Raw genomic sequence first — 10,991 nt, forward strand, 5'->3', positions numbered from 1 at the left:
GCCTTATATCTCCGCCAAGGCCAAACAATCCTACACCTCTTTTGTTCCCAAGTATAGCTTTATTTATTGTCTTCAGTCCTAGTGGGAGACAGCTGTGTGGTTTTATTATCTGCCGTGTGAAATGATGACGCCTGTATTAGGTGGACAATTCATACAGCTCCAAAACTGCGTGGATTGTCTCATTCCTGTGTCGCAGCTACTGTGTAATTTTATTAGCTGCATGTTGAATGAAATACCGAAGTCAACATCCCTAAGTTCTGGTTCCCGCCTGCACTGTTAGCTACTTCCTATCAACAACAAGCAAACCTCTGTGTTTACGGATTCAGCTTTTTCGTCCACCAGATCTGGATTATTAACTAGATCCACACCAAACTGAAGAAATAGGTTGATTTAAGATTTTTTATTATTTTATTTTTTTTTACACTTTGATCCGCGCAGTTTTTCCTGAGAAACAAAAATGTCAAAAAAAAAGAAGCCATGTCTCACAATGTTAAGAGTGATTTAAAAAGAAAATTCTGGATCCGCCCCTTTTAACCTCATCCGCACCAAACTTTAGTGGGTTTCTTCCCTCCAGGTCGGTGGGCCTACTTTCTGCGTTATCCTGCTGACAAATAAACAATCCAACAAACAGGCACGGGAGAAAACATATTCTCCGTGGGGTAGGTAATAATAAGGTAAGTGAATAAAAAGGGCCTATTTGTGTGGTTTTCCAAGCTTAATGCGCGGAGAATATAGCCACCCGTTTATTAGCGCAGTAATAGGCCTAGTCTACTAAAGCACGGATTCATTAGGCGAATAAAACGTGACCAGACCTTGTTTTTAATATTATAAATCTTTAAACAGTGCCTATAGGGTAGACGTGTTGCTTACACAGCATAGTCTACAATTGTTATTTCCAGCCATCCGTTTAAGAGATCCCAAACTCGCCTATATTTTATTGATGCGCGCTTCCTAGAAAAGGTATTGCAGTGCTTGTAAATTTAGGTTGGGACGTGCAGCCTGCAGGAATGAAATATTTACAGGCAGCTAAATATTTCAGGCCAGCACCTTGTCAGTCTCCCTCCCAATTCACTTCCACTTCTGCTTCAGATGGGGGTCTTATTCTTTATTTACCGATATTTACTGGTTGCTGTTATAACATGGGTGAATGAACTGTGACTCCGACAGACAGAGTCGTCTGTTCATTGCTCCTCCTCCATAGTGGCCACTCTATCTGCTATAAATGGCCACTTTCATTAAGATGATGCGACCTATTTCTTTGTCGAAGCAGGCCAATCTATAACGAACACATAGGCACAATCAGCATCCTTTTATTATTAAGATTTTTTTTTAATTTGTAATGATGATGCAGTCTCCAGAAAAACCAGCAAGAGAATGAGCAGCTTCCTGCGCAGAAGGCATTTCATAACCCCGCATCAAGAGTCTATAATTCATGCAAAAAGAGCCCGAAGGGGATTTAGCTCCAGTGTGTGGGGCGTGCGTGCATGCGTGTGCATGGCAGAGAGAGAGAGAGAGAGAGAGAGAGAGTGTGTGTGTGTGTGTGTGAGGGGGTGTATCTGTGAAAATAATATCAGGCTTTTCCGTCAGAATGAACTTTACTACTGTATCCAGCCATGAAATAATCTGACCCGACACTTCAAACCATCTGCGCTATCTATCCGCCCTCTTATTTACTAAATCAGCCTGTGCACAAAACGGAGTGTGCCTGATACTAAAGCCGAGTAGCCTGGCAGGACCATGATAATCCTATATACACACAAATACTAACGTTTCTCCCCTGCTATGTTTTACAGCTATCACAGCTTGGAAGCAGCCTCCCTGCGCTGATGCTGTCGGTACTGATACAACCATATTGTAAATATAAGCTACTGTAAGTCTGCAGGGCTCACCATCTCTCTCTCTCTCTCTCTCTATGTATATATATATATATATATATATATAGATAGATAGATAGATAGATAGATAGCTATCTTTAACAGCAGTCAATCAGCCTGTGTTTTCAAAAACAGCATTTACTCACGTCCCTCATAAAAGAGCATGCATCATCATAACTTAGGCTCTAATGTAATTTATTATGGTTAGTGGGCTAAATACATTTTTTGTGAGGTTTAAAAATCCCGGGACCCTTGACTAACTGTCTTGAAGTTTGCGAAACTTTGTTTTGAAATAATAGCCAAGCACATCGGCCCTTTTAAAAAGTATTTCTACAATTTCTCATGGATGACTTGGTCTATATAAGGATATTAACCATATCTGAATGTAAAAATGATCGATAATCTGATTTTTAAAATGAAGGCACATTCAGATTGTATAAAACCCTCTATGTGGGCTTATATATAGGCTATATATATATATATATATATATATATATATAGGCTATATAAGAGTATTAACCTATAGGCCTAACGAGACTTTAAAAATAAAGCCCATCATAAGTGAGGTGGTCAATATAAAAATCACCAAGCAAAACACAGTCAAAATATCAACTGTGTAAAGATTGTCTCAAATGTACACAACACTGCCTGACGTTATCTGCTGATGTCAGGGCAGGACTGGGCAGCGGGGATGTGTTATTCAGCCTGCTCCAAGAGCCGTGCAGGCAGCCTGAGCTGAGCCTGTTCGCCTGTAAAGACTGAAGAGTCTTTTCTTTAACACCGCCCGCCGCACAAAGGCAGCGGCTGTTGGGAAGGCACGGCGGGGCAGCTAAGCGTTTGAAGACTGCGAAGCAAAAAGGTCAAAATGTTTATATTATTTTTGAAAAGGGAGGTGCTGAGATCTCCTTTCCGCCTGATTGGCCGAACTTGACAGTGATTGACGTGCATCCATGGCAACCGGGCAGCCAATCTGCCAAGTCCAATAGGAAATCATCGGAGGGGGCTTGACTGTCTTTTTCTCCCCCCTTGAAAAATACATCTCGGCTCCGGCTTTAATTCTTTCGTAGGCTACTTTCAATCCCAGCCTACCTTGAAAAATTCACCGCTGCTCCGGCTTTAATTTTCTCGCACCTTCAGCCCTTTGCCTGCCAAGTTTGCCGAGCCCGAGGATGCGGTAGCCGGCCCCCACGCAGCATCGGTCCTCCCTCCGCGGCGCTGGGTGTTTGCGTTTTTTCGCGGCTGGTCAGACGACTGGTTCGGTAACTTTGGGATTGCCTTGCTTTTTTTTGGGGGGTGTCTTGGATTGCCTTGGCGCACGGAAAGAAGAAGCGGAGGACTCGACGCGGAGGAGCGAGAGAGAGAGAGAGAGAGAGGAGAAAGGAGGGGGAGAGGGAAACACAGGAGAAGCCTCCATGTTTCAGCTGCCCATCTTGAATTTCAGCCCCCAGCAGGTCGCCGGGGTCTGCGAGACTCTGGAGGAGAGCGGGGACGTCGAGCGCCTCGGCCGCTTCCTCTGGTCGCTTCCCGTGGCGCCAGCGGCCTGCGAGGTCCTCAACAAGAACGAGTCGGTGCTGAGGGCCCGGGCCGTGGTCGCTTTCCACACCGGCAATTTCCGTGAACTCTATCACATCCTGGAGAACCACAAGTTCACCAAAGAGTCGCACACGAAGCTGCAGGCGCTGTGGCTCGAAGCGCACTACCAGGAGGCTGAGAAGCTGCGGGGACGCCCGCTGGGGCCAGTGGACAAATACAGGGTGCGGAAGAAGTTCCCCTTACCCAGAACCATCTGGGATGGAGAGCAGAAAACCCACTGCTTCAAGGAGAGAACCCGGCACTTGTTAAGAGAATGGTATTTGCAGGATCCCTACCCGAATCCCAGTAAAAAGAGGGAGCTTGCACAGGCTACCGGACTTACACCCACACAAGTAGGAAACTGGTTCAAAAATCGCAGACAAAGAGACAGAGCGGCGGCTGCGAAGAACAGGTGAGCTGCACGCATCTCTCGGATGGTTTCTGATCACGATACCTGCAACAGTAAACAAATGATTTGGTCACAGTAGAGATGGAAGAACATCCTGCATCCGGACTTGATCTATGCATCATGTCTTTTAATATACACATATATTTTAATATAGTAAAATAGGCCGTAACCCACGCTGCTTGTAGCCATTTGATTCTGACATTTCTCTGGATAAACAATCATCCTGTAATCCCAAAATCAGGGGGCTTTTTCTTTTTTTAATAGGTCTAAACGCTGCTGGCTGTGTATATAATGAAATTATATTTTAAGGGGGTTCAAATGCAGAAAATGGCCAGCCAGCACGAGTGACATTTCTAAAAAATATTGGGATAGCAAAAAGATTATTACGAGAACAAAGCTCTGGATAAACGGTTTCACTCGTAATTGTTGTGAATAGGATTAAACACAACAACATTCAGGCTGACGCGGACATTTGACCCACATTAATATGCTATTTTATGCTTATCTGATTGTTATTACACCTTGATAGGCCAGTGGCTCTGTGACAATATTATATTTTTTAAAAAGCTAATGGGGTAATTGCCAATTCCAGTTGCAGCCGCTCTGTTGGAAGGCCTGCTTGCAGCGTGGGTCGAGGTCACACTTCTGTATTGGTCATGTTTATTGTAGTTAAAATAGCCTATAATTTTCCAGTAGGTGCTGACATTAATGGTGTAAGCTATACGTTCATTAGGTGAGCTCTTCCTGAAAAAACAGCATTTGAAATCTTAACATAGTCCATACTGTAAATAATCTCTCTTATCTTTTGTGGTAATCTAAAATTGATAATTGCTGAACTGATAACGTAACAGTGCTATTTGTTGTTATAAGGGATATTTTAACAATGTACCCACCCACCCCCCCCAAAATGTCAGTTTTTCGTAATTTCATTTTTGTGAATGTGAAAAAATTTAATTGAAAAAAAAAGATATTGAGTTGAAACAAACCAATTTCTTGCACTCCTGTTTCTTTTCTATTTCTATATATATATATGTATATATATATATATATATATATATATATTTTTTTTTTTTTTTTTTTTTTTTTTTTTTTTTTTGAAAAACTGCAGAAAATACATCTCCAGAAAAATGACCCTCAGTTCAAGAACGTCTGAGGAAGACGCTGTTGTGTGAAACTAGATTATTTGTTCATCCATTTTTTTTCTTCCAAACACTTGTCAGGGGGGTGGGGGACACAAATTTTGACAACACTGAAAAGGCTAAACGCCCAGCACAGTAGCCGTTTTCACGCCATGTTGTCCCTCTGTCTGTCCTGCGTCCTTTTTAGGCTCCAGCAGCAGGTCCTGTCCGGCGGCTCGGTTCGCTCCCTGGCGGATGAGGACGGCACCGTGGACCGCCTGGGGAACTCGTCCAGTCCGGAGGCCAGTCTGTCCAGCAAAGCGGCCGCCTCGGCCATCTCCATCACCTCCAGCGACAGTGAATGTGACATCTGACGGGCAGATCGAGGGTGTTGAAGAATTAAAGAGGGATTCGAGTGAAAGACAATCTAATAAAACAAGTCATAGTGCCTGCGTTGAGTTAAAAACACACACATACACACACACACACATATAAACTGATAGCCTATTGACTGAGATCTGACGGCTGCCAAAACATGAGGGGATCTGATCTGACTGCCCGTCCTTATCCTTTTAGGCCTACTATACTTTTGTTTGCGTTTTACCCACGTGTGGATAACAGAACTTAATATGGACGAAACATATTTCACGGACTAATAAACCAACGCCCCGAGATGAAACGTAAAAAAAGAAGACATAAAAAAAAAAAGGAAAAGGGATGAAGGCATCCGAGCGCCTAACCTGCTGTTCTCTGTGGGTATTTCATGTTGAAAAAGAACTGTGATATTTTTACTTTACTTTCAAAGTTTTATAAATAATGTTTATTTGCCTATTTAAAACGATCTGCTCTGTCTCTTCGAATTTCATATTCATTTGCTTGGTGTTTTTAATACTTACCTTGTACACAGGTGAACCTGTTGAGCATGCGCGCTTTAGTGAAAATGTGTTTCCGTAAAAGAAAGAAAGAAAAAAAAAAAAAAGTAAAGATAACTTAATAAAATAATTGTTGATCAAGAAAGTATAAATTTTAATTTTTTTTTTTTTTTTTTTTTTGGATTGTCGTGTGGAAAAAAAAAGACACAAAGTGATGAATAAAATTTGAAAATATTAATATTGTTATATAAAATCCTCTTGGCTGTTTTCATGAAAAGACAGCTTTTCGTGATATCACGCTGCTGTATTCCCTGACACGTTTTCGAGCGAGGCCTAATTGGCCAACACGCTCGGTGTCCTGTAACGCAGGGTGACAGCGAGAGGTCACGGAGAGGCCGACTCACTAACCCGGATGATCTGCGAGAGAGCTCACACAGATCAAAACGCGGCAGATTGTGGAAATGAGCTTTAGACGATGGAGAAACAGGCTTCTTAAGTCGTGCAAGTGTCTGTTTTCCCAAGACTCCCGGGCTGCGGTTCAGTCATTAGGCCGTGCATCGTGGTGCAAATGCATCCCGTGAATTAACACAAATAAAAGAGGCTCACAGCTCCTCTTGTGACAGATTTGTTAAGGCTACATCAATATAATGTTTTGTTGAATTTGTGTAGCGCTAATGCGCAAATATAGCATCATCTTAGAATTCAAAATCAGCCTATGTGTTTATTTGATAGATTATGTTTAATTTGAATGAACAACAGGCTCGATTATGCTCGATTTAGCAGTCTAACTCCTTCAATAAAAATGTCGCACTGTTGTATGAAAATTAGCCTAAAACAATATTCACTTAATACTTCTTTTCCCCTGGAGGCGTATACTATATTATTTTCTCATAGGCAATTCCTGACTAACATTGATGGGCTATTTACTTATTGCAGCCTCCTACGAAACTTACATCTGGGATTAAGCCTCAAAATCCCTCTCCAGGGGGAAACGATTTCAGTAAAATATATTTATCTGCACTAACCTATTAGTGCGAAGCATAACTGGATTAGCCTATAAATAAACTTCAAATCAGAACAAAATACCTACTTTAATGAGGTGAGAACCGGTACAATGCAAAGTGGGCAGAAGCAGACTAAACCAGAGGTTAAAGCTGAGCTTTTCCGGCTGATGGGACAGACACCTGGTTTCCTCCTATTTGCAATTAATGAGGCAACAGTAACTTCTTAAACAGACAAAAGTCTGTCAGCTGGAGCAACACAGAGGCTAAGTCTGTATGGAGAGAGAGAGAGAGGAGACAAGTGAAGGGAAATAAATGGGGTTGGGAGGCTTTTTTTTTTTTTTTACTTTTGCTGCCTCTCTTTCAAACGACGGGGACAAAATGGCTGAATATTTCCGTTTCTATTGAAAATAAGGACGACAGGGGGACTAGATGAAAAAGTCTTTCTCGCAGTCAATAAGGTTGTCAAACTGGTCAGCGGTAATCAGTGCTAATGATGGTCCCGGTCCCCGCTCGGACAAAAGGGGCCCTGCCGCTGTTTTGTGAAGGGAAGCGACCGCGGGTCCCTCTCTAAAGAAAAGACTCCTGTGAGGGTAGTCTGGGGCACGGAAATCACAACTTCTCTAATGTGTGTGTGTGTGTGTGTGTGTGTGTGTGGCTTATGTGTCTGCGGGCGGGCGGTGGTGTGAGCTCATGGCTTGGCCCATTAAAAGGATTTAATTACCAGTTGATTGTTTTCTTACTCGTAGTAGCCTGCTCACAGGCACAGGGCATTGACTGAGCTCCAGTTATTTCATTAATTATTTAGTGGGCTATAGTTTGTGGGCTGCTGTGACTAAATTAAAATGCCTGATTCTTTTTTCTAACCTAACCTTGGCGTCTTGTATGTGAGGACGGCGTGCAGAACCTCTGCAGTATTTAATCCTCAGACAGTGTGATTGTGGTCTCAAAAAGTTGAGATCTGTCAGGTGCTGAAGTGCTGTTAACTTGTGTGAGTGGGGGCTCTTTCAGAGTCGAAGGGCGGGCTGCAGCCTTGACCATACGTCTTCGCTGTGATTGAATCTGTGCGCTGACTCTCTGAAGCGCCCTACACTTGGTTAAATGACTGCACATGTATGGCAACTAATTGTCTGCAGACCATGAATTGGAGCCGCATGCTTAACTATTTTTGGTAAAGCCACAAACTGGTTAAAACTTTATAGGCTTTACTTTATATAGGCCCAGCAGAGATAAGTTAATATATAATAAAATACCTTTAGTCTGCAGATGAATCCCCACTAGCGCTAATTACTACTTGTAAATAATAATAATAAAAAATACATAAATATAATATAATATTAATAAAATGTATATTTGTTTTTCATGACAAATTGATTAGAAAGAGCTCCATAAAAAGAACACAGTAAACCTATAGCTTGCTAAAACACACAGAAAAAATGCACAGAGCACCCTGGACTGCTATTCTCTTAGTAGCCGTAGAGAATCTCTGGAGAGCATTGTTGTATTTCTAAGACTCTAACATCTCTAACCAGGGGAATAAACAGGTTCAGGCTTTTCTTCTTTCATAATGTTATTGTGGTCTCAAAAAACTGATCTGATAAAAAAATCCACCACCATGACGTTTTAAACCAGATTGTTAAGAGTCTAGCTTTTACCTCAGCTCTGTGCATCCTCGCTCTGCTTTGTCCGCCATGCGAATGAAATTATTGGCATTCATGGCAGCATATGACAGTGGGCTGAATGAGTGGAACAGCCGCTGAAGGACGCGGTGAGCCTGTGCGCCCACCTGTATGAGGGGTCTTTTACATGTAGAACCTGCTGTATTGTGTCAGGAGGTATAACATCAAATAGCCTGTGTTATAGTCACTCTCTCAAAGTTTGTCAAGTAGGCTTCCGGGAGACATAGAGGAGTCGTTTTAAAATTGATGAACACAAGCAGCGCACAGCATCAGGAGCCGTCAGGTGCCTCGGAACACACAGCATCCAGGCTAATGGAAGCTCGGCATTTGTCTTTTGCTTGTAGGTAGTGATATTATATCAAAGGGCTTGAAACATGCAGAGAAACCAGTTAAAATACGTAGGTTAGACGGGGTTCAGTGTTTTAATGTGGCTGCAGAGCTGCAGTGACACCACTGCACTGCCCAGTATCAAAAACGTTGCTTTTGAGCGTAATCTTTGCAGCTCGTTTGAAGGATGTACAGTAACATTGATTGTATTCATCTGGGAGAAGAGGGCCCTCATCCCGAGGTTTATGTTTGTTCTGATTTTCTGTGATGCTCCTCTTTTGGTGGAATGTAACTAAAGACATTTGCTCAAATACAGTTTCAGGTGGACGACTCGCACTTTACTCGAGTATTTCTCTCATACTTAATCCCACTCTCTGACAGTTATAGCCTACTAGTTACTTTGCAGATTGAAATTATGCAAACATGACTGCAGCAGTGGAGGGCTGATACACCGATACTGTCACTCTGACACATTGCCCCTCTCAACGCTTCCTGAAGTGGTCGAGGTCCATTTCATCAGGCCTTTTGTCCTCTGACAACCGAAGCACTTTCCAGCAACATAAAGCATAAAGCCCATATATATTCTTATATATATATATATAGCGTTTGCCTCACTAGGTGATCTTTTGATAAATTCACCATCAAATAAGTTGGTTGGAGGGCCAAAAAAAACCCATCGTTTTTTCTGTCTGTTCATTGTGCATTTATATAAAAAATGTTCACTATGAACCACTCCTTCTTTCAGTGTTTCCCAACCTCAGAAATGCAGTTATTTCAAGGTTTATATATCTGCTTTGTCACATGTTATTGTAGCCCGTACTTCTCCTCACCAGAGAGGCTTTCTGTTGAAGGAATGAGTAACAATCACTTTTATAGCTGCTGTCTCCATCATGGTGAGCTGGAGACGGAAACTGCATGGTAGTGACGCCCCCTGGTGGCGCAGATTTCTGACATGGAAATACGCGAGGGACCCGACACGTTTCTGAGGCACTTGTGTATCTTTATTAATAGTTTCAATCCAGAGACAACTAGTAGGACGTTAGATGTTAGCAGGCAACGTATTATATTGGTTTTTTTTCCACAGTTTTCTGTTACATGATATAAAATAGCCTTGATAAAACCAAACTAATTGAGAATAATGTATCAGTCTTTAGTCACTGATGTGACTTTGACAGATTCACACAATTTAAGATCTGTCAGACCTTTGCTGATGGAAGAAAATAATCAAAGGATTAGACTTTGAGCCATAAAAAGATTTTATAAATACTGAGGCCGTGAATATTAATTCTTTCACCCACTTTAAAAAAGTGCTGCAGCTTAGTCATACTTTGTGTAAATCATGTCTCACATGATGGTCTAAGATGCTGTTTCAAGCTATGAACACCGCTCATAAACTCCTCATTTCATTTTGAATTGACTTTCATTCACTTTCAGCATTTAAAGACGTGTAAAGACACAAAGGGAGGAGTGAGATGACAGCCTTTAAAGCGCACTGAGTAAATGGTGTGTAGGCCTAATCGTGGAAAGGCCCAGTCTGTTGACAGGGATCCATCCAGCCTCCGGAGTGAGATGCTGCAAAGAGGTTTTCTGCGCCTCGGACACACCCACCTCTGCACCTGCAGCAGGCTGCACGCTGCACCTGAGTTATCCATAATCTGATTTATCAGATCACGGGTCTCCAGTTTATTCCTTGTTTTTTGAGTATTTCCCCGTTTCCTTGTGCTTCCTGTCTACTCATCTAATCCACCTGCCATCCCCTGCCTTCATCCCTGCCCTGCTCCGCTTCCCTCAGCCCCTCTGCCTTCATCCTCTTCGACCTGGATCACATCGGAATAATGTGGATATTTTCGGGGTGATTCTTTCACTTGAAGTCATTCTGCTTCTCCAGCAGAGCGAAACTCCATTAACGACTTTGATTGTTTGCACATTTTGGCTTCGACTCGCTTCTCTGTTTTTCGACCCATTTGTCCATAATAAAATCTCCTCAAAAATGGAGGGTGGTCAAGACAAATATATGAGCCGGCTATGGTGCAGTACGTGGCCAAAAGTATGTGGACGCCGTAATGTGGGACAGCGAAGCTCCAGTGGGGGTAGGTCTACCCTCAAACGAATTAAAGTCAATAATAAACTATGGGTTAA

The 10,991-nt window shown here is 42.4% G+C and overlaps 1 protein-coding gene across 1 annotated transcript; it reads left to right on the forward strand.

Moving 5' to 3' along the window:
- Nucleotides 1-2,372: 2,372 nt before the first annotated feature.
- six6a (SIX homeobox 6a) lies at nucleotides 2,373-9,418 on the forward strand. The gene is made up of 2 exons (XM_071497565.1): nucleotides 2,373-3,858; nucleotides 5,182-9,418. The coding sequence occupies exons 1-2, from the start codon at nucleotides 3,287-3,289 to the stop codon at nucleotides 5,345-5,347; spliced, it is 738 nt and encodes a 245-aa protein (XP_071353666.1). The 5' UTR covers nucleotides 2,373-3,286; the 3' UTR covers nucleotides 5,348-9,418.
- Nucleotides 9,419-10,991: the final 1,573 nt, after the last annotated feature.

The sequence above is a fragment of the Trachinotus anak genome, unplaced genomic scaffold (assembly GCF_046630095.1).
Source record: "Trachinotus anak isolate AG129_WGS33_773 ecotype Australia unplaced genomic scaffold, CSIRO_AGI_Tana_v1 ptg000015l, whole genome shotgun sequence".
NCBI classification, from domain to species: Eukaryota; Metazoa; Chordata; class Actinopteri; order Carangiformes; family Carangidae; genus Trachinotus; species Trachinotus anak.